The sequence below is a fragment of the Rhodofomes roseus genome, assembly GCF_022264815.1.
Source record: "Rhodofomes roseus strain CIRM-BRFM 1785 chromosome Unknown C8Q71scaffold_35, whole genome shotgun sequence".
NCBI classification, from domain to species: domain Eukaryota; kingdom Fungi; phylum Basidiomycota; class Agaricomycetes; order Polyporales; family Fomitopsidaceae; genus Rhodofomes; species Rhodofomes roseus.
The window spans coordinates 212,070-238,485 of record NW_025952991.1 but is presented as its reverse complement, the minus strand read 5'-3'; the positions used below and the strand labels follow the sequence as shown (position 1 = coordinate 238,485).

Below are 26,416 nucleotides of genomic sequence, written 5' to 3'. Positions count from 1 at the left end.
GCGCTGGGGGTTGCGGGCCGTGGTAGCGATGGACGTACCTGCGCGGTGAACCAGGCTCGCGGTGGTGACGGCCGTGTCCGCGCTGAGCGCCCTCAGGTGCACTGGAGGCGAGGCCTTCGTCGCCAGGCGGCGGCGGAGAACCATGTCGAGGGTACGCGCCATGTGGACCGTGGTGGCCCGGGTGATGGCGGCGTCCAGGCATGTACACTCTCGACATCTCAGGGCCCCCCGTGGCGAAACCCCGAAGCCCAGGGCCCGGGGGACTGTGGTGACGATGACCGAATGGCTGGGGAGGGAAATGAGGAGGAGGCGGGGGTGGTGGGAATGGGCCGGCGGGAGACCCTGGAGGGCCCCCGCGAGCCTGCCAGAAGGGCGCGGTGTTGCGCACGACGTTGCGGATGTTCTCAGCGACGTCGGCGTTGGCGCCACCCATCTCCGAGAGGGACGCGATGACGTGGGCCATGTTGTCGGCGAGCTGGATCGCAGGGCTGGCTCCGAGGTCTTCGTTCCCCGACGCAGGGGCTTCGCGGGGACTCTGAGTACGCAGGTCGCGCACGGCGAAGCGGACGGTGTTGGGGCCGGACTGGGTGGCATAGAAGTCCTGGAGCTCAGTCTGCGTGTTCATCGTCACCTCATCGCCTTCGTTGTCGACGTAAGAGACGGCGACGTGCTCGGTGGGGATGTCGTACAGGGACTGGACGCGAACAGCGAGCTCATCCCAGGAAGGACGAGTCTCGAAGGTCACCTTGCGGGTGAGACCGCTGGGCGGGCGAGTGAGCTTGATGTTGATCTGGGGAGACGACATGTTGGATGGGTGAACGTGAGCTGGAGGCGGCGAACAAAGGGTCTTATATACCTTTCTGTCCCTCGTTATCATGCGCGTGGCCTGCTGCGCCAATGCTGCGCAGTCAAGGAGTCTAAATCCATAAAAGGCGAGGACTGCCTTAACGAGAAAGGCGCCAGACTGCGTGGCACACGCGCTTAATTTCACCGCTCCTAGCCAGACTAACTCGCGCGCCATAGCCTCCACCCGCACCTAGGACTCCGAGCAATGAGAATGATTCTCGGGCATAGCTCCAGCCTGGTGAGGTGATGGGGGAAACGCCTGCGAAGTCAACCCCGACGCTTTGGCTGCAACTTGTACGTAACGCCGTAGGGACGGCACGGATTCTGGGTACTCAGACTTGGGCATGATGAATGGGGTCTGAAATCCTACGGGTTGTACACCACCGTGGCACATACGTGTCAGGGGATCCGCATAGATCGCGAGGAAGGGTCAACGGCGCTATAGAGCCTGTCGTCAACTCGCTGTGCCGCAGACCTACATGTGCGTTCTAGTCATAACTTACAAATGGGAAGACTGTAAGGGCGCTCACCGCATATATCGGACGCGCAGAGGACGCGCATACCTGCGCATGCGTCTAACGGCCTTGTAGGTGTCCAGATGGTTCGAATTGACTCCAACGCTGGAGCAGATTACCTCGGAATATCAGCTACGGCTCCGAGATCATGGGTCACCAAATGTTGTTTGCACTATACGGCCCCTTATCTTCTTTGATGAAGGGATTTTATAGCGAGACCATGTCGCACTCGTGTGGGCTTTAATGCACAGCTAAGCTATATTACAATTATCCTGCAATGACTCGTATCAGTCAGCGCTGACTCCATAGTACGTCTTTGAGTGAAGAGACTTACTTAGTTCACCTGGACGGTGAGACTCATTTACATGTACGTCTACCATTTCGATGTCATTTGCATCTTCCGCCTCGTCCAGAACGTCGTCGGATTCCTCGGAAGGTCCACGCTCTGCTACATCCTCGGATCCGCGTCGCGGCGGGCGTTGTGGTCTTGGCGATATTGGTCTGTCATTGCCGCATTGCGAGAGGGCATCCGGGCGAAACATGATAGTCGATAAATATTGGCGATGGACGGGATCTTGCACGTCTACAGTCGGTACGGTGGTGGTGCTTCCATCGTGCATGAGCGGGCGCGTGGTGAATGAGAACCGGCGGAGGCTGAGAATCAGGCGGGATATCACGATGCATGTCATGCTATCCACGCTCTCCGTGAGTACATCTATCAGCGAGGTTGCGAGGGACGCTCACGGGGATAAGAATGCGGGGATGGGATTGAATTGCTGCAGGTGAGTACTCTGTGAGACATTGGACAGCACAGCTTACGGAGAGCGGACCCACATAGCCAAGCGTCAGTTGCGATGTAATCTGAGCGATATTGAGCAATAGAAATAAACTTCGGGTAAGTCAGCAACGGCGCATATAGCCACATACGCTACGCTCTTACATAAAGTACGCAGTGCCTGGAAGCAAGAGGGTGAGCATGCTGGTGTAATGGAGGATGTTCACTACAACTCACTGTCCCTCAATAATAGGCGTGCAAGAGCAGAACGATTTCGTCTGTTCCCTGATAATCGGAGGGTTCCACAGAGCTGCCACCAAGTGACCGAAAGGACAACGATGTCTGATGTTATGACAGACGCCCTGCTGATAATGGTGACTGCGATGATGGCGACTGTATGAGCCATATTCATACGGTGGACAGCGAACCGCACAGCTCACACCTGCAGTCGGTAAAGTATGAACGTCAGCACCCTACGACAACCTTGAGTCTAGAAATGGATGTACTCATAGCTTGTCTTCGTTGAGTAATCCCCACTTGTACCACAAATGGTCGACCTGCCGAGTGGCTCTATAACATTCTGGGTTCTAATGTCGCATAACTGGGAAAGAACATTCAGAATGTGTATCATCGCAAGTCGGATAGGCTTACGATGTTGAGGACAACCGGACCCAGCGCAAGGACGCCCGTCAAAACGGCAAGAATCGGACTGCGGTTACTGATAGCATAGACGCGAAGCGCAGAGGTGCCTTAGTCAGGAGTGAGAATCGGTTCAAACTGACGAAGCCGTGCATGCGTACCGGCCCATACGAGGGACGTGCTTATGATGACGACGTTCCAGACCATTTGCACTTGTCCGCAACTTCAAAATAGGTATCAGTCGCTGAAACGCATATCCATCGTGGGTCACATACCTCTATAGGGGAGATTAGCAAGACGAAGCGACAGCTTGTTTCCCCGATAAGCACGCACCACGACGGTGTGCCACGAGCATATATCCGTGATTATGGCGATAGACATGCAGACCATGTTCAGACGGTTGAACAGGAATATTGCTGCGTAGCCCGCACGCATATCTGTCCATATGTAACGACCCTCCTGCCCCAGTGTAGTGACATGTTCATAAATCAGTAAAGCTAGGGTATGGTGTGAGATACGTTCAAACAGATCCGGACGATGAGCGTACCTGCGCCTGCAATCAAACAGTAGCTCTGGTCATACTGCTCTTTCGCTGTCTGTATGGCATCCGCCTCAGCATTGCGCTCGACAAACGTCAGCATGCCACCAGCTGGAGGGGCATAGGTGACGAGGTCCGTACGACGGGATTGAAGAACCTAGGGCCTGATATATGGGGTGACACAATCGGAGATACGCCACGCCGAAGCATCTCGTCGACGTGACAGATCCGCCAGTGATCCGCCTTCTGGGTACTATCGTCCCATCCACCTTCCGTCGATAGCACGAAAAGTACGAGACTGCCATGTAAGCACAAGGCTGAGAGTAAACGGCAAGGATGGGCCAACACTAGTACTTGGTCGCGTCAGAACACACTGGCACGCCAGCGTACAGCGGTGTCTTACCGCCGACTCTTGCGCGAGCGGGGTTGGGTGATTAGTCCACGCCGATCATGCGCCGTGATGTAATGCACGTTCTTGGGGAGGCGATGCGTCGAGCATCACGAACCTGCGCTTCGCGCGTTGTCACGACAAGGATGGAGGCGGTGGCGATTTAGCGCCTATCACCTCTGATCTCTGCAAAGCGCTCGTTTGAAGGCAGGCGTGTGAGCCAACTGTACATGAGTTAAGTGCAGTAGTAATCTATAGCGGATGGCCAGGGCTGACAGGCAACTAACCGCACGAAGAAGGCCGGAATGACAATGTTTAAAACACCATGGGCGGCGTCGAGGACCAAACGGGGAGCCACATTGTCGGGGTGGCTTGAGCTGGCATGTCAAATTGACAGGAATGCACCCCATGTAAGTTGGCAACTGCGCGGTGCTCAGCTTGTCAGCAGTTGCATTCATGAGCTCTGCGTAGCGAAGCTCTTTGAAATTCGTAATCTAGCATCAATGGATAAGCACAAACCACATCAGTAGTACGGTGGCCATGAATATTTGAATAGGTTCACTTACCATGTTGCACGATCCCCACACAAAGTAAACCCGGACACGGTCGCAGTGCAAGCAATCATATGAGTCCTCGCGCGAGCGCACCGAATGCTATAAGAAACCTGTACAGACTGTTGTATACGATTACATTATGGATGAAAGTAATCTGGAAGAGTCGTAACGTCCTCAGCTCGAGACTGCGTTCGCTAGAAGGTATCTCACCTGAACGTTGCGTAGTCCCCCTCATCCATGAAACTCAATATCCATGCTCCTTCTCGTCTTCAATTTCACATGCATCCACTGGCTTTACGTGCCAAGGGACATGAATGGCTTCGAGCGACCCTTCTAGTCTGAGCAATGACAGCTCTTGCGGCACTGGACGTCCCGAACTAGCGTTGCTCCCTCGACCATTAGAGCCTATGCGGAAGAACACCGTCGATAGAAAGGATTGCCGGACGGATTCTTGCATATCTACTGTTAGCACGTTGGTAGCACTTCCATTGTACAGTGGTAGGCGCATGGTGAACGAAAGTCGGCGCAGACTGAGGATTAGCCTAGAAATCACGATATTGATTATGCTGTGGAACTTTCGTGAGCGTACGTCTTACAATGCATTGAGAAGGACGAACGGGAGCATGAGATTGGGGATCGGATTGAACTGTACCGAGAGAGGTAAATCATATATTGAACAACACATGCAATCGAGGAACGCACGTCAGCGAGCATCAGTTGCGCCATGACTTGCGAGATATTGAGCAAAAGCAACAGTCTTCATGCCCGTGAATCAGCAGGGGGTGACGTGATGGGAAGCCGCGCGCTACGTACATGAAGTACGAGGTGCCTAATACAAGGAATTATGAGCAAGTGACACCGGTCCGCGGGAATTTGTCGACTCACTGTCTCTCAGTAAAAGGGCTACAAGAGCAGAGCGATTGCGACCTTGTCCGGATGATCGCACAGTCCCGCACAGTTGCCACCAAGTGACCAGAAGAACCAAGACGTCCGCCACTATTAACGACGACCTACTGAGAATCTCGGCTAAACGATGTGGTGAGGTATCGCAAACCCTGATGTGAGGAGAACTTACTGCTGTGGAGAGTACAATAAAAATGAGAACACTGCGATCATCCAGTTTGACATGGCTAAGAAATTCATTCACCCACGACTACTTTGCGACGAGAGATCGAAGGATTCTTCACATATTGACGATGTGCCGATTTCAGCTACGTATGATATCGTCCTAGTGTTCGCGAACTGAAGAATTCTGTTTAGATCGGTCAGCGTTATCAATAGTCAGCTCCGTGGCTCACGATATTGAGCGTAATTGGGATAACACCGAGCGCCGCAGTAGTAGCAGCGAGTAGAGAACTTCGGTTGCTGATGGCATAGACACGGAGCGTGGAAGTAGCTGTCACACTGATGAGGGCCAGTGGGGTAGTTACAAGTGAAGACGTACCGGTCCACACAAGAAGAGTGCTGATAGACACGAGGTCCTGAAGAATCTGGATTCTCTCGCAACTTCATGAAAAACCAATCAGTGAATCTAGCAAAGCAATGACGACTCCCGCATTACCTCTATGCGTATGAGCAATAGTAGACAGTCGAACAGATGTATACAGGTAACGTACCATGAGATTGTCCCAAGAGCACATACCGATTATCCAAGCGAGAGCCATGCCAAGCATGTTGATTCGGTTGACCAGAAAGATCGCAACGTAGCCCACACGTACGTCCGTCCAAATGTAGCGACTCTCCTGGCCCAACGTAATCACATAATCATACAGAAGCAAAGCTACACCGTAGCGTGAACAGGTGTCTCGAGTCAAACGTACAGAGAAACGTACCAGCACCTGCCATAGCGCAGTAATTGAGTGTATACTGCTCCTCCGTCTGTGTCTGCATTTGGTCCATGGCGCGCTGAATCACCCTTGGAATGCCGTAGGCCAAAGAGACGTGAGTAGGCAAATGGGTACGCGCGGGAACGATGGAGGTCTCAGCAAATTAAGGCGACGACGTTGGAGATACGGCTGGCCGAAGCCTCGTGGCTATGATAGATGTTGACAGCCTCTCGGGTCCCTTTCTCCAATTCATGCTGCACCTTTGATACAGAAGAGTGCCAGATACAAACAAGGCAGAGCGCGCGACAAGTATAGGTTGACACTGCCCACTGGCAGATCGCGTGCCTACTCAGCCATCTGGTCACGATCAGTGTCACTGCGGCGAGGAGTGGAACTTAGCGCAGGCCCAGGCGGATGCAGACGTCGACCATGCTACATACATGATAGAATCCACACTATAACATGTGATGACGCAGTGGACGGGGGTGGTGTAATGACTGCACAAAGTCCCGTTCCGCCAGCGCACGGCGTCTACTTGACTCTCAGGTTCATCTTTGCACGGCGCTCGCACGGAGGCAAGCGTGTGAGCAAGCTGTAGTTCAACGAAGATTGTCGAGCTTACCTGTCGGTCGTCCAGGTGCAAAGGGGCCAGGGGTGGCACAGCGGCCGAGTGGTTTGACTTCCATGGTACAGACAAAGGCGTTCGATTGTGCCAGCGTGGCCGGAACATTCGAAAGCACTGCAATTCACGTAGAACCACGCTTCTCAGCATTATGAGACGGCCACTCGTGCATTGGAAAAACTCTATAGAACAGTCAGAACCACTCAGTTCATATGAGCGTCAGTTGACTGTCATCTAGAGCGCACCTATACAACAGTAGTGATATCAATCTGCCACTGTGCTGGGCCATGATTCATGTGCGGTGTCCACGGATCCATAACATCGCACTGTCAATGTGTCAGCGGTCCCATGAGATTCACATTCCAATGTCCGTGACGTATCAGTGTCGCCGGTTGACCGATGCCAAACTTTCCCGGGGGCGCGATCCTAGAGCACTCAAAAGGCCGAGAATCATTTCGAAAGAGCGCGGCCAGTCAGGACGCTTGAACGGACTTTGGTATACAATTGTACTGCACTAGATGAGATGCAGCGACAATCAATTCGATGACCTTGTTCCACTGGCAAGAGACTTACCAGAACATCGCTAGAATCTATGATCCCTTGTGATCATGTCTCATCCGCATCCGTATCTCCGTCCGATACATCGCCAGAAGCGTGGAAAGGTCTGTCTTCGAATGAGACGAGCGGTGATATTGCTTTTTGCAGTTCTGATGGCGTTTGATCAGCATTGTAACGCGACGGAGGGGAATTCGGCCGGAAGATAATAGTTGACAAGATCGATCGATGAATTGACGCTTGGGCATCCCAAGTCGGTGCGGATGTGTTGGTTCCACATTGTCTGTAGGTTCGCATTGTGGATGATAGGTGGCGCAGACTCAGAATGAGCCTGGAAATGACGATAGTCGTCATACTGACGGGCCTGCATGAGTAACTTATCTGGAATATATGTGGCTAGGACCAACGGGAGCATGAAGCTTGGGATTGGGTTGGACCCCTGCACCGAGGAATTCGTTGGAGCTCTCAAAGACATGAACATGGGACGGACTCACGTTGCTGAACCTCATTTGTGCTATGATTTGGGCGACGTTGAAAAGGAGGAACACCCTGAACCAATACAGATCCGTGAGCGTGCACACACTGGGCGAGAAGAGGGCGTAGTCCGTACAGAAAATACGATGTGCCTAGATTTAGAGCGATGAGTTGACGATGGTGATCGGAAGAAGATAGACCTACTATCCCTCAATAGCAGTACGGAAAGGGTAGAAAGAGGCCGGCTTTGTTGGCTACGAGGCATCAGGCTTCCGTACAACTGCCACCAAGTGACCAGCAAGACGATGACGTCGGATGTTATTAGAGAGGCCCTGCTGAGTATGATAACTGTCATCGGGCGTCATAAACAGGACTCTACCCATAAGTCGTGAAAGGAGGCTCTTACGCCTGGAAAATTGATAACCATCGCATCAGTTCTACGCGACTAGAAACGGATTGAGAACAAGCTTACTCGTAGTCAGTTTGTGCCGAGACAGTAAGATCTATGTCACAGATTGTTGACGCGCCAAAGCTTTCCACGTAAGAAACTGTATTGACAGCCAGGAACTGAAGTGTTCATTCAGCTTGTGATCCGCTGTGCGAGTCAGATTCATGACTCACAACGTTGAGAATAGCTGGCATCAGAGCGAGAGCTGCTGTCAAAGCGGCAAGCGACAGAGTACGGTTACTGATGGCATAAACGCGGAGCGCAGAAACAGCTGCATACGACTTGAGGGTGAAGTCCCAAGCCAACATCAGGACGTAGGCGCACCCGCCCACATCATGTATGTGCTGATAGAAACAAATTCCCAGAATGTTTGTAACTTCTCGCAACTTCGCACATTAGGTGAGTGTTGGGGAAAATGATAGAGGGTACCCATATCACCTCTCCAAGACAATGAGCGAAACTTCATGGCGGATGTGCAGAATGTACGTACCGCCATAGTGTGCCCTGAGCAGATGGAGAATATCCCGTAGATGAACATACACAGCATAATGAGTCGGTTGACTAGAAAGATCGCGGCGTAACCCGCACGGATGTCTTTCCAGATGTAACGACTCTCCTGGCCAAGTGTCACGACGTAGTCGTATAGAAGCAAAGCTACAGTACGTTTCAGTACTGTCTTCAGGAAAGTTCACATCACGAAGCGCACCTGTACCTGCCGCGGTGCAATAGTTCAAGATATACTGCTCCTTCATGGTCTGCAGGACGTCCGCGTCGACTGTGCGCGCAACCAGTGTCAGCATGGTACGGTCGCGGGCCAGACAGCTCTGGGTGGGTAGCGACGAGACAACAGTAGATTATATGAGACGGCGAGGTTAGAGGGAATGCCACCTCTAAGCACCGTGGCACCGTGGCGACGACGCCGGAACGTAAACCTGACAGTGATAGATATCTATAGCTGCCACGGGGTCTTCTCCCAGGTGGGGCAGCGGCGACGTTCAGGCAGTGCGAATGACATGCCGTCTAGGGTTCCGCGCCCGGTGAGGTTCTCCAGACCGCGAACCTGACGTGGGTATCTTGCTTGATGCGCTGGCTGGCCACGACGAGCCGGAGATGATGGTTTGCGCGGAGTGAGGTGAGGGAGCAACTGCGAGCCAATGCAGTGTATGGCCCCTCGATCGCGCCGACAGTCCTCAGTATGCGGTACGTTGAGCATCACGGCCATCCACTTCGCGCGTCATGATATGAGTGGAGGCGGTGAACGGTCGAAGCCTGCTGCCCGTTCGTCGCGATATCAGATGGCGCTCATTCGTGAGCAGGCGTGAGCCAACTACTATTTGCTGCGAAGACAGATGGAGCTTACCGGTAGATCATGCATACTGAAGTTGGGGGTGACCAAGCTGTTTCGTAAGTTGACGTGCCCAAAGCGGCATTGACATCGAAGAAGTGTCCTACTGATGACACTGCGTAGTTCCGACTGTCAAGACCTCGCGGCAATCACGCAGCTCAGCATTACGAGGCCATATGATATAATAACCGTCTAAAATACAACCGACCGACACCTGTAGTACAAGAACTGGTACAACTCAGTACATGTGCCCCGCCAGAGAACAACTCAACACTAACCTGCTACAATCCATCCTAGATCCCGTCCTGGTATCACCCCGTCCACGGTCCGCTCGGGGTCACTGCGTATAGCGTACACGTGCTAGCTCTACAATTTCATCTGGGCCCCAATTGTCGTATCGCGCCGCCCCGCTGGTCGTGAAGCGGCTGTATTCGCTCCATTCGGACGGCGGGTGCCGCAGCGATACAGTATGTCGCGTGGTCGCGCTGGCCGTGTGCGAGACCGTATTCGAGTTGAACGCTATGGTTGAGATGCCCGAGCGCTGCCGGCCCTGTTCCGCGCACTGCCGCTCGGTTTCATATGATTGGGAGAAGTACGACGGGAGGCTGTCGTGTGTCGCGAGGGCGAGCCGGCGAATGCCGAGGAGGAAACGAGAGATGATGATGGAGGTTATCCTGGTTCGCGGGTGAGTGCTGTCGTATGTACAGTCAGCGAGGTGTGACGTACGGATTCGAGAAGTACGGAAGAGGGTTGTAGAACTGCGAATGGCGATGAGCGAGTTTCGTTGGGAGAGCATGCGCGCTAACTCACCACTCCCCTGTCGAAGTCTGTAATGACCTGACAGATGTTGAGCACCAACAACACCCTGAAGACGGCTGAGATCGAATGCGATGTCCGGAGATAATGAGACATACAAGAAGTAGAATGTTCCTATACGTTCGCACGTTAGTGAGGCACGGATGGACAATGCAGCTATACGCACCATCTCGGAGCAAATACGTGGCTAGCGTCGACTTGACACTCACGCGAGCAACGTTGTATAGGCTGGTGTGCAGTTGGTACCATGCGATCAGCAGCACTAGTGCGTCAGATGCAATGAGGCACGCTCTGGTCGTAATCTCCACTTTCATAGGGCATCAGCCGGCAGGATCAGGTCATGGTGGAATCCATACTTACATCTACAAATCACGGCAAGTGGTGAGTTAGCGAGAACACTCTAAGGGGCAAGACGAGGCACTGCCAACTAACCTGTTGGCAAGAACTACAGTGTATTCGGTCTGTCCGTAGCAATACGCATAGGATGGTACGGGGAAGAATGTTGCCTCAATGTTCGCATACTGTACGCACATAGTGAGTGTTCTGCATCTGCCAGACGTTAAGGAAACGTACGATGTTTGTGGCAACGGGCGTTAGCCCCAGGAGAAGGGTAAGGATGGTGAAGCCCCAGTCCCGATTGCTGACGGCATACACTCGCAGTGTTGAAACAACTTGACAGTCGCGGAATCAGTGGGTAATTTTAAACCACAGAAAGTCATACGTACTAGCCCATAGAAGCAATGTGAGGATTTGAAAGCCGGCCAGAGACCAATTGACCACGGTGCAGCTACGAAGGTTGGATATTACACTTCCGATATTGATGAAACACCGCATGTCTATTTACCTCTGTAATAGTAGTCAGCGCGATGTTTCAGTAGCACGGTATATGAGGGTCGTTAGAGCACAATCACGGTGGAAGCACCGACTGCATCCCTTGGCTCAAAGACCTATCAAACTGGAAACAGCTGGAACATGTACAAGAATAAGAGTGAGCGTGCATGAGCAGAGGCCTGCTCCTGTCTGGATAAGTGCCCTGTATCATCACGGACGCAATGGTGCACTTGGGACTTGGCCTCCCCAAAGCATCCTCTCGGAAGCCGGCCAAAGCCAGTAGCGGCATGATCATATCCCCCGGTCGCGGCCATACGCTGCCCAGACGAACGACAACACCCACAATGGCTCGCCGTGCGGGAGCGAGGCTTCGCATGCTCGCCAAGGCGCCAAATTCGAAGGACCCCCGCATGGTACCTTCCGCCGTGCGATTATATCGCCACGCTCGGCCTTGAATACTACTGCGTTGGCATACTCCCCAAGCGAGAGACGCTTGTCCCAGGCATCATCATCTCGTCGGAGGGGATGTGGCGGCGAGTCCAAGGAGACGCGCCTTTCCTCGCGCCAAAGACATCCCTCCACGGCACAACGTCGTCGAGTTCGCGGCATGCGGGCGGCGACCCGCGCCGCGTCGTGGCGGGCGAGCGTCGTGGTGGGCTGCGACGAACGGCCGGGCGTGGTGGCGTACTGTGCTACGGCAGCGCCGTGGGTGCTATACTGGGTCCCCACAACGCACGCACCCCCTGCTCCATTCCCGAGGCGAGCGGCTTTGTCATAGATCTCCTCCGTCCGCGAGTGTATGGACCCATATAACGAAATTGACACGTACCAGTATTGAATACCATGGCAACATGTTCAAGACGGATCCCACTGTCATCCCGAGCATTGCAAGGCGATTTGCGAGGAAGAGCAAGACGTAGACATAGTTGGTGCTGCTCCAGATGAAGTTGACCTCCTGCTCGAACGTCAGGACATAGTCGAACACAAGCAGCGCTAAGGATCCCCGTCCACTGTTACTGTTGCTGATGCTGGTCGCATGTTAAGTTCACGCACCTGCCGCTGCCGCGCCGCAACAGTTGATGACGAAATGATCACTGAAGCCTTGCAAGGTCTCCTCCGAGGCGGACATTGACTCTGAGGAGGGGGGACATAGGGCGCGTGCGCGGCGATGGAGGCTCCTAATAAAGCGTGCCTGCGTGCGCCGAGTAAAGCAGCATGATAAGTAAGAGAATGACTGATAACTTCAGATAAGAGAGCGTCTGACGCCATCCCCTATTACTATTAGCATCGCTTATCTTGATAAGTAATGTCATAAGTGGAGATAAGTGAAGATTGTATTGGCTCATCATTCCGGTAGGAACTTTGCCTGACATCTGCAGCCACTGACAGGTATTTCCGAGTCCGACACTTCTACACCTGTCATGTCAGAAAGTACTTGTCGCGGTAGTAGCAGCGGTATCCATCGAGCGCGGAGCGAAGACCTGCGGAGACATGGCGATAACGGATCTGGAGGATGAATATGTATGTACGCTTCTCACAGTCGTACATGCGGGCGTGCGGCTTCTATGCTCAGGCTGCCTGCTATGTTTGGATGGATGCATCGCCTGAGTCGACAGACTTGCCATTCTCCGGGTAGGTACCGGGACTTACAGCAGGAACACGGGCGTAGCCTCTGAAATCTCCTCCAAGAGGACAGTAACGCAACCGTGTTACAGATGACAACCGTCGCTTAAGAACACCGCGAGCCAGCGTACCAAATACACTTGGGACCTGGGGTATGTCCCACATACAGTTGCTCCGTTGCTCTAAATACAATTCATCTTGCTCACCTATCCATCTGACGTATGAGGTCTTCGGAGGGAAGCGTGTGCCTTCCCTTGTACTGTGACGGAGGCAAATGAGGAGCAAGAGGCTCTAGAAAGTGTCCTCAGTCCCAGCGCCCTGCCGCCTACGGTTATACTTGATGAATGTGGATGCTCAACAGGAAGTGACAATTCAATGGTGAGGATCTCCGCGTATGAGGAGTCTATGAATGACATCCTTGCTTCTCTGTAGGGTACTGACGAGTATCCGTGATGTATACGGCCATGCGGTCGCGGAGAAGGATATGCTCAACCACGACAATATCGAATGTCTTACGACCGTGGAAAGCTGGCGGTTACCATATCACTGTGGGTTATACAAGCAGCATGACTTCCTGCACTACGAAGCAGGATAGTCCCCGGTTAGTCCCCGGTACTGCGGCTCCGGAGAGCAATGAATTCGTAATTCAAGTTCACCGGACATCTCCCATGCTTCACGGGACAACAAGGGGCAACGACGCAATAGCAAATACCGTGCCTGCCTTCCCAGGGCAATTTCACGCAAGCTACGGCCTGTCGTACAATGTCAGTTTCACGTATCCTGTTCAACGCCGCAAACACGGTACTAAGTGGTACTGGGCACGAGATCGCGCTGTCGTCAGCGAACCTTGAAAGCCTGCAATCTGAAACACGACTCATCGCCGAATCTGATACCATAGCGCGCCCGTCGTAGAAGAAGCCCACTCATGACCACTTGCTCTCTGCGCGTATCTTCAGAGAGGTACGGATACGTACCGCATACGTACGTGCGAACAGACATGTGAAAAGAACAGAAGCACGTACCTTGTGTTACGGCGCCACCTTGTCCCAGTATGGAGTCCACACCACAACCACACCAACCGGGGATACTCTAGCGCGCCTTCGCGCGGGAGCTAAACTTACCATCGACGTCGAGAAGCCAGAAGCCAGCTGCAAAAGAAAGATCGCACACGGACAGAAGACCGACGTAATTATGCACCGCGCGGACGCGCGCCGACGTCACGAACAGCTCGACTGTCATCCTGTGAGGTTGATCTGTCGTTGAACGGGAGTTGATGGGAGCCGCCCGCTATGTTGCGAGAAAACGGCGGCCATGTGTACGACATCGTCATGAACGTCGTGAGACGCACAACATCGCGCTCCGGGATTCGTCACCAGCGTCATTCGGGCGTTATGTTGAACGATCGATAATGGCAAACGAGTGCGTAAGGTTCGTGTAGTGGGGGAGAGTATGTCTGGGGTAAGTTCCTGTTACAAACAACAGCGATATTCGACATACAGAGACACATAAGCACTGCGACTGGAGCGGAGACAGAGTTGCAGCTCAGCGAGGGGGCGTACCCACGCACCACCGCCCGCGGCCCGCCGTACACAGAGGAACAAGGAATAATGTAAACCGGCCATTCTTCCAGACGAGGGCTAACGCGCCGTCCCCTTTTCTCTGCGCACGCGCCCGTAGTCGGGCGGCTCGTAGAACTGGGTCTGGTGCGACGGCGAGCGCGGCTGGAAGCTCTGCCTGTCGATCTGCCCGCGGTACGCCATGCGCTCGAGCTCCATCGCTTCCACGTCATTGTCCTCCTCGCCCCGGTAGACGTCCGCGTCGCTGAACGTCGACACCTTGACCATGATCCCGTCGTTGATCGAGGCGACGGTGCGCTCGGACTCGACGGCGCGGCCAGTGCCCGAGCGGAACATGATGCTCGAGAGGTACGAGCGCGGCACACCAGATGTGTGTCCTGGCCGGTCGTCGGGCCCGGACGTCCAGCTGTGCGACTCGAGGGGGTCGCCGGTACTTGACGAGAACCGACGGAGGTTGAGGATGAATCGCGAAATGATGATGCAGGTGATTCTGGATGGACAGATGGTTAGTGTGTTGCGGGCGGGGGAAAAGGAAGGGGAACACGCACGGGAAGATGAAATCAGGAATCGGGTCGAAGTTCTGCGCGAGGCGAAGACCGACGTCAGGACACATATAGCTGTAATAACGACACAAAACGCACCTGGCCGAAGTCTAGTACCGCGATGATTTGTGCGACGTTGAGCAAGAGAAGCAGTCTGCGCTGATGTCAGCCACGCGGCCCACGAGACAGGGTACAAAATACACACAAGAAGTACAGTGTTCCTATTGCGAACCAACCGTTAATATCCACCGAGATCGAACAGCAAATGGTGAAAACATACCATCCCTGAGCAAGAGAAGACCTAGTGACACTCTGTTCGTGCCGATACGAGATGACTTGAGAGTCCCCCGAAGATGGCGCCAGGTGACCATGAGCACCAGCCCGTCCGCCAGAATAACCGAGACCCGAGTGAGGATGAGCACTGTTAGGCCACACGCGCGAATTGAGCCAACACCGACTACGAGCAACATCAGGACCACTTACACTTCATACCCAGGCTGTCGGAATAGTTCTGGGTGTACTCGCACGCCACAAGAACCTTGAAGTCGCTGATGAAATATGACGACTCGACGTAGTTGTACTAAGTGAGCGGTTAGCGAGGTGTAATGGGGGAACGTATGACGGTGTGTTTGCGACTCACCAGGTTGGTGGCAAATGGGACCATGGCCAAGGCGAAAGTGAGCAGCGATAGCCACAGATTTCGATTGCTGATAGCGTACACTCGGAGGGACGAAACGACTGGCGAGCAGGACGTCAGGGGTCAGCGGGAGAACGGAAAAACACCGCGGGGGACGCACCAGCCCAAACAAAGAAATTCAAGATCTGGAAGGACGCGAGCACTAATACAGCAGCCTTGCAACTGAGGCGGGAATGAGCGTGTGTGAAGCATAGACCTGGGTGTGTAGCCATACCTCTATGGGGAGGTCTCAGTCTCTCGATCGCGCCGAAACAAGGGGGTAGCGCACCTCTCCTGAGTACCATGGTACAAGACCCAACAGAATCCCAACAATCATCCCAAGCATGTTGATCCGGTTCAAGAAAAAGAGCGCGGTGTATCCCCTGAAACTGCTACGCCATACATAGCGAAACTCCTGCCCGAGGGTGACGGCCCAGTCATATATGAGGAGAGCTAGCGAAGGTGCATGAGCACGCAGGAGTCACCAGAAGCAGAGCAGAGACAGACGCACCTACTGCTGCAGCTGCACAGCAGTTCTCTGTGAAGCTCTCTTTCGCGTACTCTACGAGCGCGTCCGCGGAGAGGCTCGACATCGGCGCACCGTCAGCGTGGTTGCATGCCAAAGGGTTTGGTGTGGTCGAGCATACGGATGTTCATATAGTCAACGCGGGAATACCTATGTCGCGGCTATACCGATAACGAGGACAGGAGCTCGCAGTCGAGCCAGCCTGATCGTTGATGGAACCTGGCGCGATCGAGATCTGCGCGCCCAAATTTGACTGCTCCCGCCCCGGCCGTACTTTCTGTCGGCCCCACTGCTGTCGACTCCTCGCCACCATCGATGGGGCTTCTGCGTGCCCTTCTGCGGGCCCATCGGGGTCCGAAGGCATCGTCGAGGGGGTCGTCGAGGACAGTGTGCAGGGAGGTTCGCGCGCGCGGCCAGCGGGGCGCCAGCATCAGAGAATCGTTGCCGCTATCACTGCAACCTCATGGTCACGCGAAAAGTTTCTCAGAACAACACTTCTAGATCTGAGGAGAGTATTGTGTGCACACTATACCAATGCTTCGCGTTCATTCCTGCAGTGCGCTCCGCTGTTCCCTGGACTAACCCGTTCGGACTCGGGGACGAGGGGCTGCCCGACTCTCCGGCATGCGCGCCATCGAGTGCACCGTTTTTGCGACATTCAGGAGGAACATATTAAGGAACATACCTGCTTGACAGCCCGACTTTACCTGCTTTGAGGCTGCACCGAGCCGCGGGAGGCCGCTTCTAGCTGGCGGAAACGGCTGGCGAACATCGCGTGCACGGCCCAAGGCCAGCCAAAAGCCGATGGCGCGGCTCCGATCCACCGATCGCCGGCCAGCGGATGCCCACGTGAGGTCCCCACTCCGCCACAAGGAACCGTAGGAACGTTTGTACCGCCTTGGTACAACCTTGGTAGCCTCTCTCCAGACGCGCTCTCGATCCTCTGTGCGCATCGAGACCGGCACACGCAGCAGGGGCTTCCAAGGGGACGACCTCCCTGCGACTTGGCTACGACAACCGAAATTGTCTGCACATATTGTCGTCCAGACTCCATGCGGAAGGTATCGCAACGTTCATGATTGCGTTCCTTGTACCCAAGACTGCGCCTGCTCTCCAGGTTACAGTTGCCAGCCATCATCATCGCGGCCACCGCAATCGAGATCTATGTCGTTCAAATCGTAAGCACATTCGCGAACCTCGCCCCGTCAGCGACGCAATCGGCAGAGCGCCACCGGGTTTAGATACTGACTTTGGCCGGCGCGGCTTCTTGGTGCCTTCGCCCAATTAGGGGATTTGGTCCGCCCTGAAACTGCCCCGCGGTCCACCCTCTTTCACCCTCCGCGCCTCGCGGAACAAGCCGGGGATCCCGATACGTCCGTTGCTTCGCGCTACTGAGATTCAGTTCAATTCGCGCTCGCTGATCTGCGAGGGTCGCGACCAGGCTAGGGGAGGCTGTTGGGCGGCGCTGACGTTGTTTGCAAGTCGATGCATCTTCTGAAAAGCTCGATCATGGGTGAGTCTGCGTGCATGGATGCGCAGCGCAGTCGCTAAGCACTCGTCGCAGACTTGTCGTGCGCCCGTGCCTTGCCAATCGCTCCGAATAAGCCCAGATTTGGTGCGGCCAGGGCCAGCCACGTCCCTGGGCGAAAGTCTATCAGTGAGCAGAGTCCCGGCGATCAAGAATTACTCACCGTATCATGCGCGATAAACGGCGGCCGGCAGCCTCGCATGTTGGTCGACGAGGACCTCGACCGTGACCGCGACGCCATGTTGCTGCCCTTCTGTTCTGATTGCGGCGCCGTTAGCTTTCGGTGCCCCTGCTATACCTATAGGCTTGGGAAAAGCACCTAATATGCTTTGATGGATGATCAGCAGTGAGGTTCGACACAAACCACTGCGGCGAGACTGAGGGGCGCCGGTGAATTCCATGGTCTTCGAGGCACCAAGCTGCCAGGATTGACCGTCCTACGCTGCTTCTGGAACCACCCACGACCGCTTTTCCCATACTGTTGGTAAGTCATGCATAAACGTTCAATCGCGCCGCGGACCACAATCAACGAAGCGTCCACGGTTCGTACAATCGCCAGTAAACCTTCCCCCCCTGAATCGCGCTACACAGCAGAGCTGGGACTCCGAGGGAAACGGAAATTGCGACGCCTCGACTACAGGTGCACCGCTTCAATGCATTTCCTCAGCGGAGACTATGGATAAGGTACACTCAACTCGAGGGGTTCGAAGTCTCCTAACCGCCAGCGGGTAACCTCGACTTTGGCGGCAGTCAGGCCCACGCCCAGAGCCACTGGGCGCAACGTCTTGCCAAGTAGAAAGTTGAAGACTACAGGTGCACCTTGCACATCACCAACAATGAAGAACAGGACGAGCACGGGGACCACGAACCTAATCACATTGCAGTCGAAGTAGTGTACGCAGTTAAGTCCGGCACTGTTGGCATGTGCATCTGGTCACTCAACACGCTGCACGCCGGTAGAAATAGCTAATATGCAAGCTGGCGGGCACATCAACTCTTCTCCTTGCCGTCGTGGTTTTCTGCTCACCTGCTCTCCAGATAAGGGACCAAGGCTCGTACGAGCTGAGCTGAACGAGGAAGGGGCCGGTACGAATTCCTTCAGTCCATCTGCATGTCAGCTGCCACCGAGAAGTGTCATGCCAATGCGGAGGAACTCCCGACGAAGACGGCGCACCAGGCTCATTGGCGATCGCGGGCTTGAAGCTTGAAGCCTGAAAGCTTCCAGCTTTGGCCCTCCTTTTTGCCTTTCCGAGCGGTCGTGCGTTGACTTCGTAGATTTTGTCTGCGATACATCATCAGTTGTCCTCCTGCAGTGGAGTATGTACACGGTGAGTCGGACCGGTCCGCATCACAGTACTAGGATAATCACCGAATGCGATGTCGATTTATGTGCGACTGTCTGAGCAGTGATGATCGTAGCGCTATGTATACCTCCGCATGCGTTCTCTGTGCGAAGCTGTTCATGGAGAGTCCCCTTGGCTGGCGTTTAGAATTAACCTTGTCGGCGCCTGGCGTCCACGCAGAGTCTCGCGTGTTGCCCCATGGAACGACAAACCGGTGGTTCCGATTGCAGGTTGCAGACATATGCCGAGCACCGGGGACTCGGAGAGATCTAATGCACGATTATCTTAGTATAGCAGTGCAACAACATATACGTACGTACCGACTACTTACGCGCCTTCACGCTTTAAGCTGCAGCTGAACCCTTCGCTACCTCGTTGCAACCCTCTGCTGTCACTCTTATCCATTGCTTGTTACCGCGGCAGGAGTCAATTAACCCGCCATGGCTCCTTCATCTTCGAACCGCCACGTGACGTACGCGACGGCGGGAGCATTGAAGTGCAAGTAGCGTGAAAGAGGGGAGAAAGGTCGAAGGCGACTCCAAGATGCGAAGGCCAGCCTTAAGTGCGCATGGCATTTCTTGGCAACAGCGGAGCTGTCACAGAAGCTACGGGGAAGCTTCAGCCTTTGCAAATTAGACGAGAGAAGAGAAGGAGAAGTCTGTCGAATCCGGAAGGTGTCTTACCTTATTGGGATAGTACAGTACATTACGTACGTCACTTCTGCTGACGGCCGACAGCGACACTTGTTCATTTCTGCCAGTGCCAAGCTTGAGCGCTTGAGCAATGAAGAGCATACGATCGTGAACCGAATGTGTTTATGTAATGACTGCTCTGTATCATACAGTGTATCCATGTCGAGCTCGAAGCTAAATCGCTCAATCATACCCTGAACATTCAGTCAATCGTTAGGCATCATACCCTCCCTTGTCTCGAACCCATCTCGTACTCAGCCTCATCGTCCTCAGTGCTCGCGAACGAATCCTCCGAGTTCCCTAGCCAGAGCAAACACAATCAGCTCATCTTCGCCAGCCCATTCCGCGCAGAACGCACGCACCCGCCGATTCAAGCTTCTTCGCGAACTCGAGTGACTGCCACATGCGCGACTCCGCTCCTCCGTCCGTGCTCGTGAACTCCGTGTCGGTCCCGAGCGTTTCCGTGACGAGGGTGTTGTTGGGCCTGTACACCGCCGCGCGGATCTCGAGCAGGAAGCGCGCGACAACGAGGGTCGAGGCGCTGAGGGGAGATTATTGCGTCAACTCGGGTGCACTCAACGAGCAGCAGGTGAGAGGGGTGGCACGCACGGGCTCAGGAAGACGTTGACGAAGTTCTCGTCCTATGCGTCGCGTGCATATCAGCTGGACGGTTGTGCATCCGAGTCGAGAGTGGGATGCCACATACTGTTGTCAGATACAAGATGATCTCCAACGCGTTGATGAGCCCCAACACTCTGTGCCACGCTGATCAGTGCGCATCTCGACAGGGTTTCGCGGAGCCGACATACGCGAAGTACGATATACCTGTCGGGGAAAGGATGAGATCAAACGTGCGTGAGATCGCCCTAGAGGCAGAGATGCGTACCATTCTTGAGCAGAGCATGCGAGATCGATCCTTTCGACAGTAAAGACCGAGCTGCCGACGATCTCGGCCAAACGTAATACAGCGTGACGATCAGCACGATGAGGTCGGACGCGAGGCTGCACGAACGGCTGAGGAGGAGCACTGTGGAATAGGCGCGGCCGATTAACTCTGATTGCGCGTCGCAGAGCGTGCTGACGTACTTCTATATGTCGGGAGGCGGGGTGAGCGATCGAAACAACAGTGCGCTATGGCCAATTGCGACGCTTACATGCCAGTGACCTCAGCAGTGATTGTCGAGTCATCCCCGCAGATTTCTATGGGAACGAAGCTGAGCGGATACACCACGATCGTTAAGCTGGAGATTAAATACTAGCACGCAACAAACATCAGCTATCTTGTATCAGAGGGAATCGACGGGTTGATAGACTTACGAAGTTCGTAGCAAGCGGGACGGCGGCTAGCAAGAATGTAGGCACAGATAGAAACCAATTCCGTCGAGTGAGAGCATGCACACGAATGCCCGATACCACTAGCGTCAACGAGTTCAACAGCGAATGTTCGACAACTCCAGGCCCCGGATAGCACGTACCAGCCCAGATAACATATGTCGCTACGACGAACGCTTCCTCCAATAGGAGCGGGTACTTACACCTATACGCCCCAGTTGTCCATGTCAGCTAGATTGTCTCATCTGAGTTCGGTTGACTTGGACGCTCACCCAACGAAAGTGTAAGTGACCGGGTCTGATGCGACATGGTTCGTTATGATCAGGCCCAGCGCGACGAAGCGGTTGAGTGCGAAGAGGATGGTGCCGCTGGGTGCCTTGGAAGGCGCATTCCAGAATAAGGAGATTTCGTCGGGGAGCGTGAGGAAGTAGTCGTAGATGAGCACCGCTATGGATTGGCTGCATGAGATCACAGCTGGGGTGAAAGCATAAGAGACGCATACCAGTATACGCGGTTGAGCAATATCCAGTGATGTAGCTAGATCGAGAGGCACGTCGGTTTAGTTCCGCACAGCACAATGCATTACGCCAAGCGAACGCACGTAGACTGCAGGAGCCCTGCCTCGAACTCTGCCTCTAGCAACGCGTCCCCGCCTGACATGCTGATCGTGAACTTGAAGTTAAAGGTGAAGTTAGTATACTTGATAAAATAGTCGACGGCGAGCTGAGGAATACGCAGGCAGAGCCCAGCATCGATACGGCTGTCGTATATATGCCTCCGTGCTGCAACAACTTCACGTCGCTTGAACATAGCTCCCGACACTCGAGCGCTGAAACCGATCGACGCGCGCAACAGCTCGCGGGACGAAGCCGCGCCTGTGCTTGGAGTCAGACGAATTGAGATTTCCCGAAATGCTGGGGCAGTTCCGCTGCGTATGATACTTCGTTGGTGCCGCGTCCATACTCGACACCGCATCGAGGAGACACCGTCATGCGTATGTCGACATGGTCAATTCTGATAGAGGAAGTTGGATAGACTGTATGCGTGATAGCATGCTAGCATACCACGAGCACTAACAAGTGAAACACGCTAACCTGAGGTTTCACTGCAGCCTATTATACGGCCTGTGCCGGGTAACCTGGGGACTCTATTCCTCGACATTATGGACGAATGCCGCCCGACCCCGACTCGGATCTTTGGCTTTCGGTTCGCTCCTCCTGAGCAAATGCAGCGGTGCACGTCGACCCCGGGGAGAGTAGTAAATCAGACCTAGCGATCTGAGCTTCTTTATCCGCGAAGGCAAGTGTATACATGCAGTATGTATGTACGTCGGTCTGAATCAATTCTGATCTGAGAGACGTGTTAACAATGAGACCCGCGATCGCCTTGCCATGACGCACCTGCCACCAGGACCGTGAGCTATGCCTGCGAGCCAAAATGAGGCCGTCTGGGCCGTGCACGACGAGATCAGCGCCCCGCACACCGCCACGAACGTTGTCGGGAAGCAAGGACAGCCCCGAGCGTGACCGTTCCCGCGCGGCGATGAGTAGGCATTGCCTTTTTGGGCGAAACCGCGTCGACGGTTCAAATACGGCAACCCGCCACCACATTTCCCCCACCGCCGCTGCATCCGCTTTCCCGCCTCGCTTTCGCTCGTAGACCGTAGGATATTTCACGGACAATCTTCCAATAATCTAGCTAGACTTCTCAACTTCAGCCCACCATGCCTTTCACCGCAGACTCTGAGCTGGACCTCCTTTTCCCCGCCGCGCACATTTCAGACGAGGCCCGGAAGCAGCTGCACCCTGATCTCCATGTGCGTTCATCATGAATAGACAAACTACTATTATTTAGCCCCGCCCACTCACAGCTTCGCCCGCTGGCATCCACCGACTACCGACGCGGCCACCTCTCGGTGCTCTCAGTGCTCACCGTCGTGACGGACCCGGGCGAGGACGCTTGGGTCGCGCAGTTCCACGCGCTGCGCGCCGCCCCGCGCACATACTACTCCATCGTCATCGTCGACAAGGCGTCCGACCGCATCGTCGCCGTCGGCACCCTCTTCGTCGAGCGCAAGTTCCTCCGCGGCCTCGGCAGCGTCGGCCACATTGAGGACATCGCCGTCGACAAGTCCCAGCAGGGCAAGAAGCTCGGCCTGCGCATCATCCAGGCGCTGACGGGCATCAGCGAGAACAGCGGGTGCTACAAGACGATCCTCAACTGCAGCGATAGCAATATTCGTGCGTGTCGCCCGTGGCACATGTACGACGTGTCGGCTGACCTATGCGTTATCCAGCCTTCTACCAGAAGTGTGGGTTCGAGAAGAAGGAGAATGAGATGGTGCGTCCGTGTAGTCTTCGTTGTATTAGCGTGGAATGCTGATGTTCGGTCAGGCCAAGTACGCACCTGAGCGGTCACGGACTCCAAGGCTGTGAGACGGTCACGGTGATCGGGTTCTGACTGCATGGACTATCTCAACGGACGCTCGTATTGTATACTGCATAACTTAATGGATGGATTGGCACAGTCAGTGCGGCTGGAGTGTAGTGCGCAGCGAACTAGGGGCGTACCTCGGCATCAAACAACCCTAACACACCTTCGTTGGGCATGCACTGTACCCACCTCGTCAAGAGTGGTGGGAGTCGCATGTGTCGGCCTCAGCCCTCGATCGACGGCGTCAACGGTTCAGCAATCATACGACCCGCCAGCACCGTCCGTTACGAATTGACCGCCTTGTCGCGCCCGGCTCGCTCGTGTTCAACGTGACGTTCAACGTTCAGCTGTTGACGGAGACCCCTTGCAGTTCACTATTGCGTACGGTCTAGAACCGAAAGTGCTCGCATAGCTGTTGGTATCCGACACTGGCGGGAAGCGTGCCGCGTATGCCATGATCTAGGCAGGTTCGTAGCTGATCCTGCTATCTCTCAACTTGAACTGGATATTCAACTGGTTGCTCTGCTGTCCAAGTGTGTGCTCTCAATCGGCGGACTCCGACCTCGCCCAACCCTGCCCCGCTGCCAACTGTCGCTCCGCTGGCTACAGACATTGTGAGCTGTCTCCTTGATCTTATGTCAAAGTTCTCTCATGCTTACGTGTTTCGCGCACCAGTACCCCATCTCTGCCGATGGTCCACCTGGGCAGTGTAAAAGCCCTGTCGCTAAGTAGGAGATTACTGCTATCGATTACGCCAACAGCAACGATCACCCGGAACGAATGGCAAGGTGCGTCTGAGACGTGACAGCGAGCGCATGATGCAGCAGCATTGTCGATGATTGTGTTCGGGCAACATCCAGACGATGCCAGCGGTATCAGGCTGCACCGCTCGACGCGTTTCGCATCGAAGCTGGGAAAGTTCAACGCCAGCCGGGTATCATAGACCACGAACAATGGAAGACCAGAACGATCGGTTTGAAAGGTGCGCGCCATTGTACCACTAACTGACTTACAGTTGAACGATCAGGTGAGCAGCAGTCAATATCATCCTTGGGTCTATGAAGAAGATAAGCCAAGCACCGCGAGGCATGGGAGAGGCAGGACGGCATTGACTCATGGTTTTGCACTCATTGACATGGTGCCCCGCACAGCTCCAAGAAAGCTGTGGGATTCTTCAGGACACGATGCGTTGCGAATTATGGTCGCCGACCCCTAGATCAAGTGCTGCGTTGCTGGGATGTCTTCTGAACACATCATGAATTGTCGCGACTGGTGACAAAGATGCACCCGCATGTCGCAGCTTCCAATACCACAGTGGAAGCTTGCTAGCGCCTGTCGTATAGCATATAATCTGCCAAAGCATGCTATATGACCCTGACAAACGCTAATTCCCACAACTGATAGTGCCCGGCATGGACTCAATCCAAGAGCAACAGCTCGCTCTTATCCTCCAGTCGAGGTATGTGCACATCCGAAGTTCCATTTCTTAGTATCGACAGGCTAATATATGGTTGGCTGGACAGCTTCAGGGCGCGATACTGCAATGTCGCCGTCTCCCGTGAGTGCTCCTCCCTCTCCTAGCCTGCTTTGCCTCACTGAATTCTTTCACGATCCATGGTTCAATGTGATCCACAGCAGTGATTCTATACGACTTCGCCCTTACTCTACCCAAAGAGGTTTCTCTTTTCTGGCGCGCCCCCTCTAAGGCCCTAAGTGGTACTATCATCTTTGCTATCAACCGCCTCATTGCCGTAGGCCTGCTCGTGACAGGAAATGCTAGCATGGATCGCACAAGCACTTATGCGAGGTGAGGACAGGCCAGCACCAACGCCATGATAGGGTAGTGGTTGAAAGCAAACTTTCCATGTTCTTAGTTTCAGAACCTCGACACTTGTACAGATCCCGTTTATTTTAGGGTCTATTCTCGTCTGGGCGGGTACGTACTAGACCTTGATGAATACCGTGAAGATGATCACTGACCACAGCGTTCCAGTGATCTCTGGCATTCGCGTCCATGCGCTCGCCGGGCGAAGTTGGATCCTGACCCTGCTCACCGTCCTGCTTGCATTTGTCCCTCTAGCTACAAACACTGTGAGTGACATTCAATTAATGGCCTTGGTGCGGAAGTAGTATGTCATGACGACGTCTTCCGCGAGTTAGTACCTCGTCACTACAAACACCTTCACCGTGTATAAAGTCGGATGGTTAGTGGTCTGCCACGAGAGCTCGCCGATTCCCCGGGAACGCGATGAAATGTAGGTATTTTGGTTGTTATGATAATCTTAGAACCATCTGTTCAGCGAACTCACTGATCTTATGCAGATGTGCGCGAATTGAGTCGTCAATGCTTAGTCGATCATGGATGAGCTGAAGCCTTCCGCTAACACAGTGCTGTTGGCCACTCGCACGTGCAGTCTCATCTCTGACCTTATTGTTCTGATTGTAACACTTTACAACGTATGGCCAAGCTCACTAGTGCTGTCTGCGCTCCCCAAACGTGGACTGTCACGAGTATTACTCCAAAATGGTGCGGCCCATCATAGTGTATGTATCCAGACAATCCACTGTGCTCACTATTGCTGTGGTAGGTATATCATTTTTCACGTATGTCGAACCGATCAGTTGAGGTCGAGGGTTGTACTGAAGCGCATCAAGGATTGTGGCCATCGTGAATATATTACAGATCATCCTGTATCTCAGATTAGTATGTTGACTTTCTGTTCTATTTAGCGCAATCATCGGTTAACAATATCCCCAGAAAACAGAAGACGTTAGCCTTTTTATGGCTCCGTGAGTCTTCACCGCCTTGTCTTTCCCATGCCTCCACCGAGCATACGTTTGACTTCTCTACTAGCCTTTCCACAATCATCGTGTCGCGATTCATCCTCGAACTACGGGCAGCCGTCTACAGGCCCTGCAACGCATTCAACTCTGGCATGCTTACTACAAGAACAGAATCGGAGGGTCAGAGG

At 54.2% G+C, this 26,416-nt stretch overlaps 11 protein-coding genes across 11 annotated transcripts; 2 read left to right on the top strand and 9 right to left on the bottom strand.

Moving 5' to 3' along the window:
• Nucleotides 1-544: 544 nt before the first annotated feature.
• On the bottom strand, nt 545-709 carry C8Q71DRAFT_682143 (uncharacterized protein; the record flags this gene model as incomplete). Its single annotated transcript, XM_047919759.1, has 1 exon — nt 545-709. A coding segment is annotated over one exon (165 nt), but the record flags the coding sequence as incomplete, so codon positions are not given.
• An 884-nt stretch (nt 710-1,593) lies between these two features.
• C8Q71DRAFT_392962 (uncharacterized protein) lies at nt 1,594-2,728 on the bottom strand. Its single transcript, XM_047918273.1, has 6 exons — nt 2,374-2,728; nt 2,302-2,317; nt 2,196-2,250; nt 2,106-2,137; nt 1,696-2,051; nt 1,594-1,633 (listed from the first exon to the last, which is right to left on the bottom strand). Exons 1-6 carry the CDS (start codon nt 2,546-2,548, stop codon nt 1,629-1,631), a joined length of 639 nt encoding a protein of 212 aa, XP_047773250.1. The 5' UTR covers nt 2,549-2,728; the 3' UTR covers nt 1,594-1,628.
• A 1,601-nt stretch (nt 2,729-4,329) lies between these two features.
• C8Q71DRAFT_392900 (uncharacterized protein) lies at nt 4,330-5,643 on the bottom strand. The gene is made up of 7 exons (XM_047918272.1): nt 5,331-5,643; nt 5,141-5,268; nt 5,069-5,084; nt 4,958-5,012; nt 4,873-4,901; nt 4,466-4,821; nt 4,330-4,409 (listed from the first exon to the last, which is right to left on the bottom strand). Exons 1-6 carry the CDS (start codon nt 5,396-5,398, stop codon nt 4,500-4,502), a joined length of 618 nt encoding a protein of 205 aa, XP_047773249.1. The 5' UTR covers nt 5,399-5,643; the 3' UTR covers nt 4,330-4,409; nt 4,466-4,499.
• Nucleotides 5,639-6,407, bottom strand: C8Q71DRAFT_392735 (uncharacterized protein). The gene is made up of 3 exons (XM_047918271.1): nt 6,088-6,407; nt 5,700-6,035; nt 5,639-5,651 (listed from the first exon to the last, which is right to left on the bottom strand). The coding sequence occupies exons 1-2, from the start codon at nt 6,152-6,154 to the stop codon at nt 5,764-5,766; spliced, it is 339 nt and encodes a 112-aa protein (XP_047773248.1). The 5' UTR covers nt 6,155-6,407; the 3' UTR covers nt 5,639-5,651; nt 5,700-5,763.
• A 676-nt stretch (nt 6,408-7,083) lies between these two features.
• On the bottom strand, nt 7,084-8,178 carry C8Q71DRAFT_393066 (uncharacterized protein). The gene is made up of 6 exons (XM_047918274.1): nt 7,937-8,178; nt 7,869-7,884; nt 7,753-7,807; nt 7,666-7,697; nt 7,277-7,613; nt 7,084-7,217 (listed from the first exon to the last, which is right to left on the bottom strand). The coding sequence occupies exons 1-5, from the start codon at nt 8,085-8,087 to the stop codon at nt 7,310-7,312; spliced, it is 558 nt and encodes a 185-aa protein (XP_047773247.1). The 5' UTR covers nt 8,088-8,178; the 3' UTR covers nt 7,084-7,217; nt 7,277-7,309.
• A 22-nt stretch (nt 8,179-8,200) lies between these two features.
• C8Q71DRAFT_862978 (uncharacterized protein) lies at nt 8,201-8,980 on the bottom strand (the record flags this gene model as incomplete). Its single annotated transcript, XM_047928102.1, has 4 exons — nt 8,201-8,299; nt 8,354-8,566; nt 8,671-8,834; nt 8,887-8,980. The coding sequence occupies 4 exons, from the start codon at nt 8,978-8,980 to the stop codon at nt 8,201-8,203; spliced, it is 570 nt and encodes a 189-aa protein (XP_047773246.1).
• Nucleotides 8,981-9,733: 753 nt separating this feature from the next.
• C8Q71DRAFT_788942 (uncharacterized protein) lies at nt 9,734-12,464 on the bottom strand. The gene is made up of 11 exons (XM_047925243.1): nt 12,226-12,464; nt 12,002-12,165; nt 11,067-11,130; nt 10,915-11,012; nt 10,775-10,862; nt 10,710-10,712; nt 10,508-10,648; nt 10,440-10,455; nt 10,336-10,390; nt 10,252-10,283; nt 9,734-10,199 (listed from the first exon to the last, which is right to left on the bottom strand). Exons 1-11 carry the CDS (start codon nt 12,299-12,301, stop codon nt 9,863-9,865), a joined length of 1,074 nt encoding a protein of 357 aa, XP_047773245.1. The 5' UTR covers nt 12,302-12,464; the 3' UTR covers nt 9,734-9,862.
• Nucleotides 12,465-14,332: 1,868 nt separating this feature from the next.
• On the bottom strand, nt 14,333-16,307 carry C8Q71DRAFT_392556 (uncharacterized protein). Its single transcript, XM_047918270.1, has 10 exons — nt 16,102-16,307; nt 15,878-16,043; nt 15,712-15,773; nt 15,555-15,652; nt 15,398-15,494; nt 15,195-15,335; nt 15,120-15,135; nt 15,014-15,068; nt 14,921-14,952; nt 14,333-14,862 (listed from the first exon to the last, which is right to left on the bottom strand). Exons 1-10 carry the CDS (start codon nt 16,181-16,183, stop codon nt 14,433-14,435), a joined length of 1,179 nt encoding a protein of 392 aa, XP_047773244.1. The 5' UTR covers nt 16,184-16,307; the 3' UTR covers nt 14,333-14,432.
• Nucleotides 16,308-19,862: 3,555 nt separating this feature from the next.
• Nucleotides 19,863-21,821, bottom strand: C8Q71DRAFT_862975 (uncharacterized protein; the record flags this gene model as incomplete). Its single annotated transcript, XM_047928101.1, has 13 exons — nt 19,863-19,873; nt 19,923-19,979; nt 20,042-20,220; nt 20,289-20,320; nt 20,386-20,434; nt 20,489-20,504; nt 20,566-20,756; nt 20,834-20,934; nt 20,997-21,094; nt 21,155-21,216; nt 21,284-21,458; nt 21,514-21,548; nt 21,613-21,821. 13 exons carry the CDS (start codon nt 21,819-21,821, stop codon nt 19,863-19,865), a joined length of 1,215 nt encoding a protein of 404 aa, XP_047773243.1.
• A 913-nt stretch (nt 21,822-22,734) lies between these two features.
• Nucleotides 22,735-23,446, top strand: C8Q71DRAFT_862974 (acyl-CoA N-acyltransferase; the record flags this gene model as incomplete). The annotated part of the gene is made up of 4 exons (XM_047928100.1): nt 22,735-22,827; nt 22,882-23,251; nt 23,308-23,351; nt 23,405-23,446. The coding sequence occupies 4 exons, from the start codon at nt 22,735-22,737 to the stop codon at nt 23,444-23,446; spliced, it is 549 nt and encodes a 182-aa protein (XP_047773242.1).
• Nucleotides 23,447-24,705: 1,259 nt separating this feature from the next.
• On the top strand, nt 24,706-25,855 carry C8Q71DRAFT_392203 (uncharacterized protein). The gene is made up of 7 exons (XM_047918269.1): nt 24,706-24,903; nt 24,968-25,002; nt 25,083-25,251; nt 25,319-25,380; nt 25,438-25,535; nt 25,605-25,699; nt 25,767-25,855. Exons 1-7 carry the CDS (start codon nt 24,857-24,859, stop codon nt 25,813-25,815), a joined length of 555 nt encoding a protein of 184 aa, XP_047773241.1. The 5' UTR covers nt 24,706-24,856; the 3' UTR covers nt 25,816-25,855.
• Nucleotides 25,856-26,416: the final 561 nt, after the last annotated feature.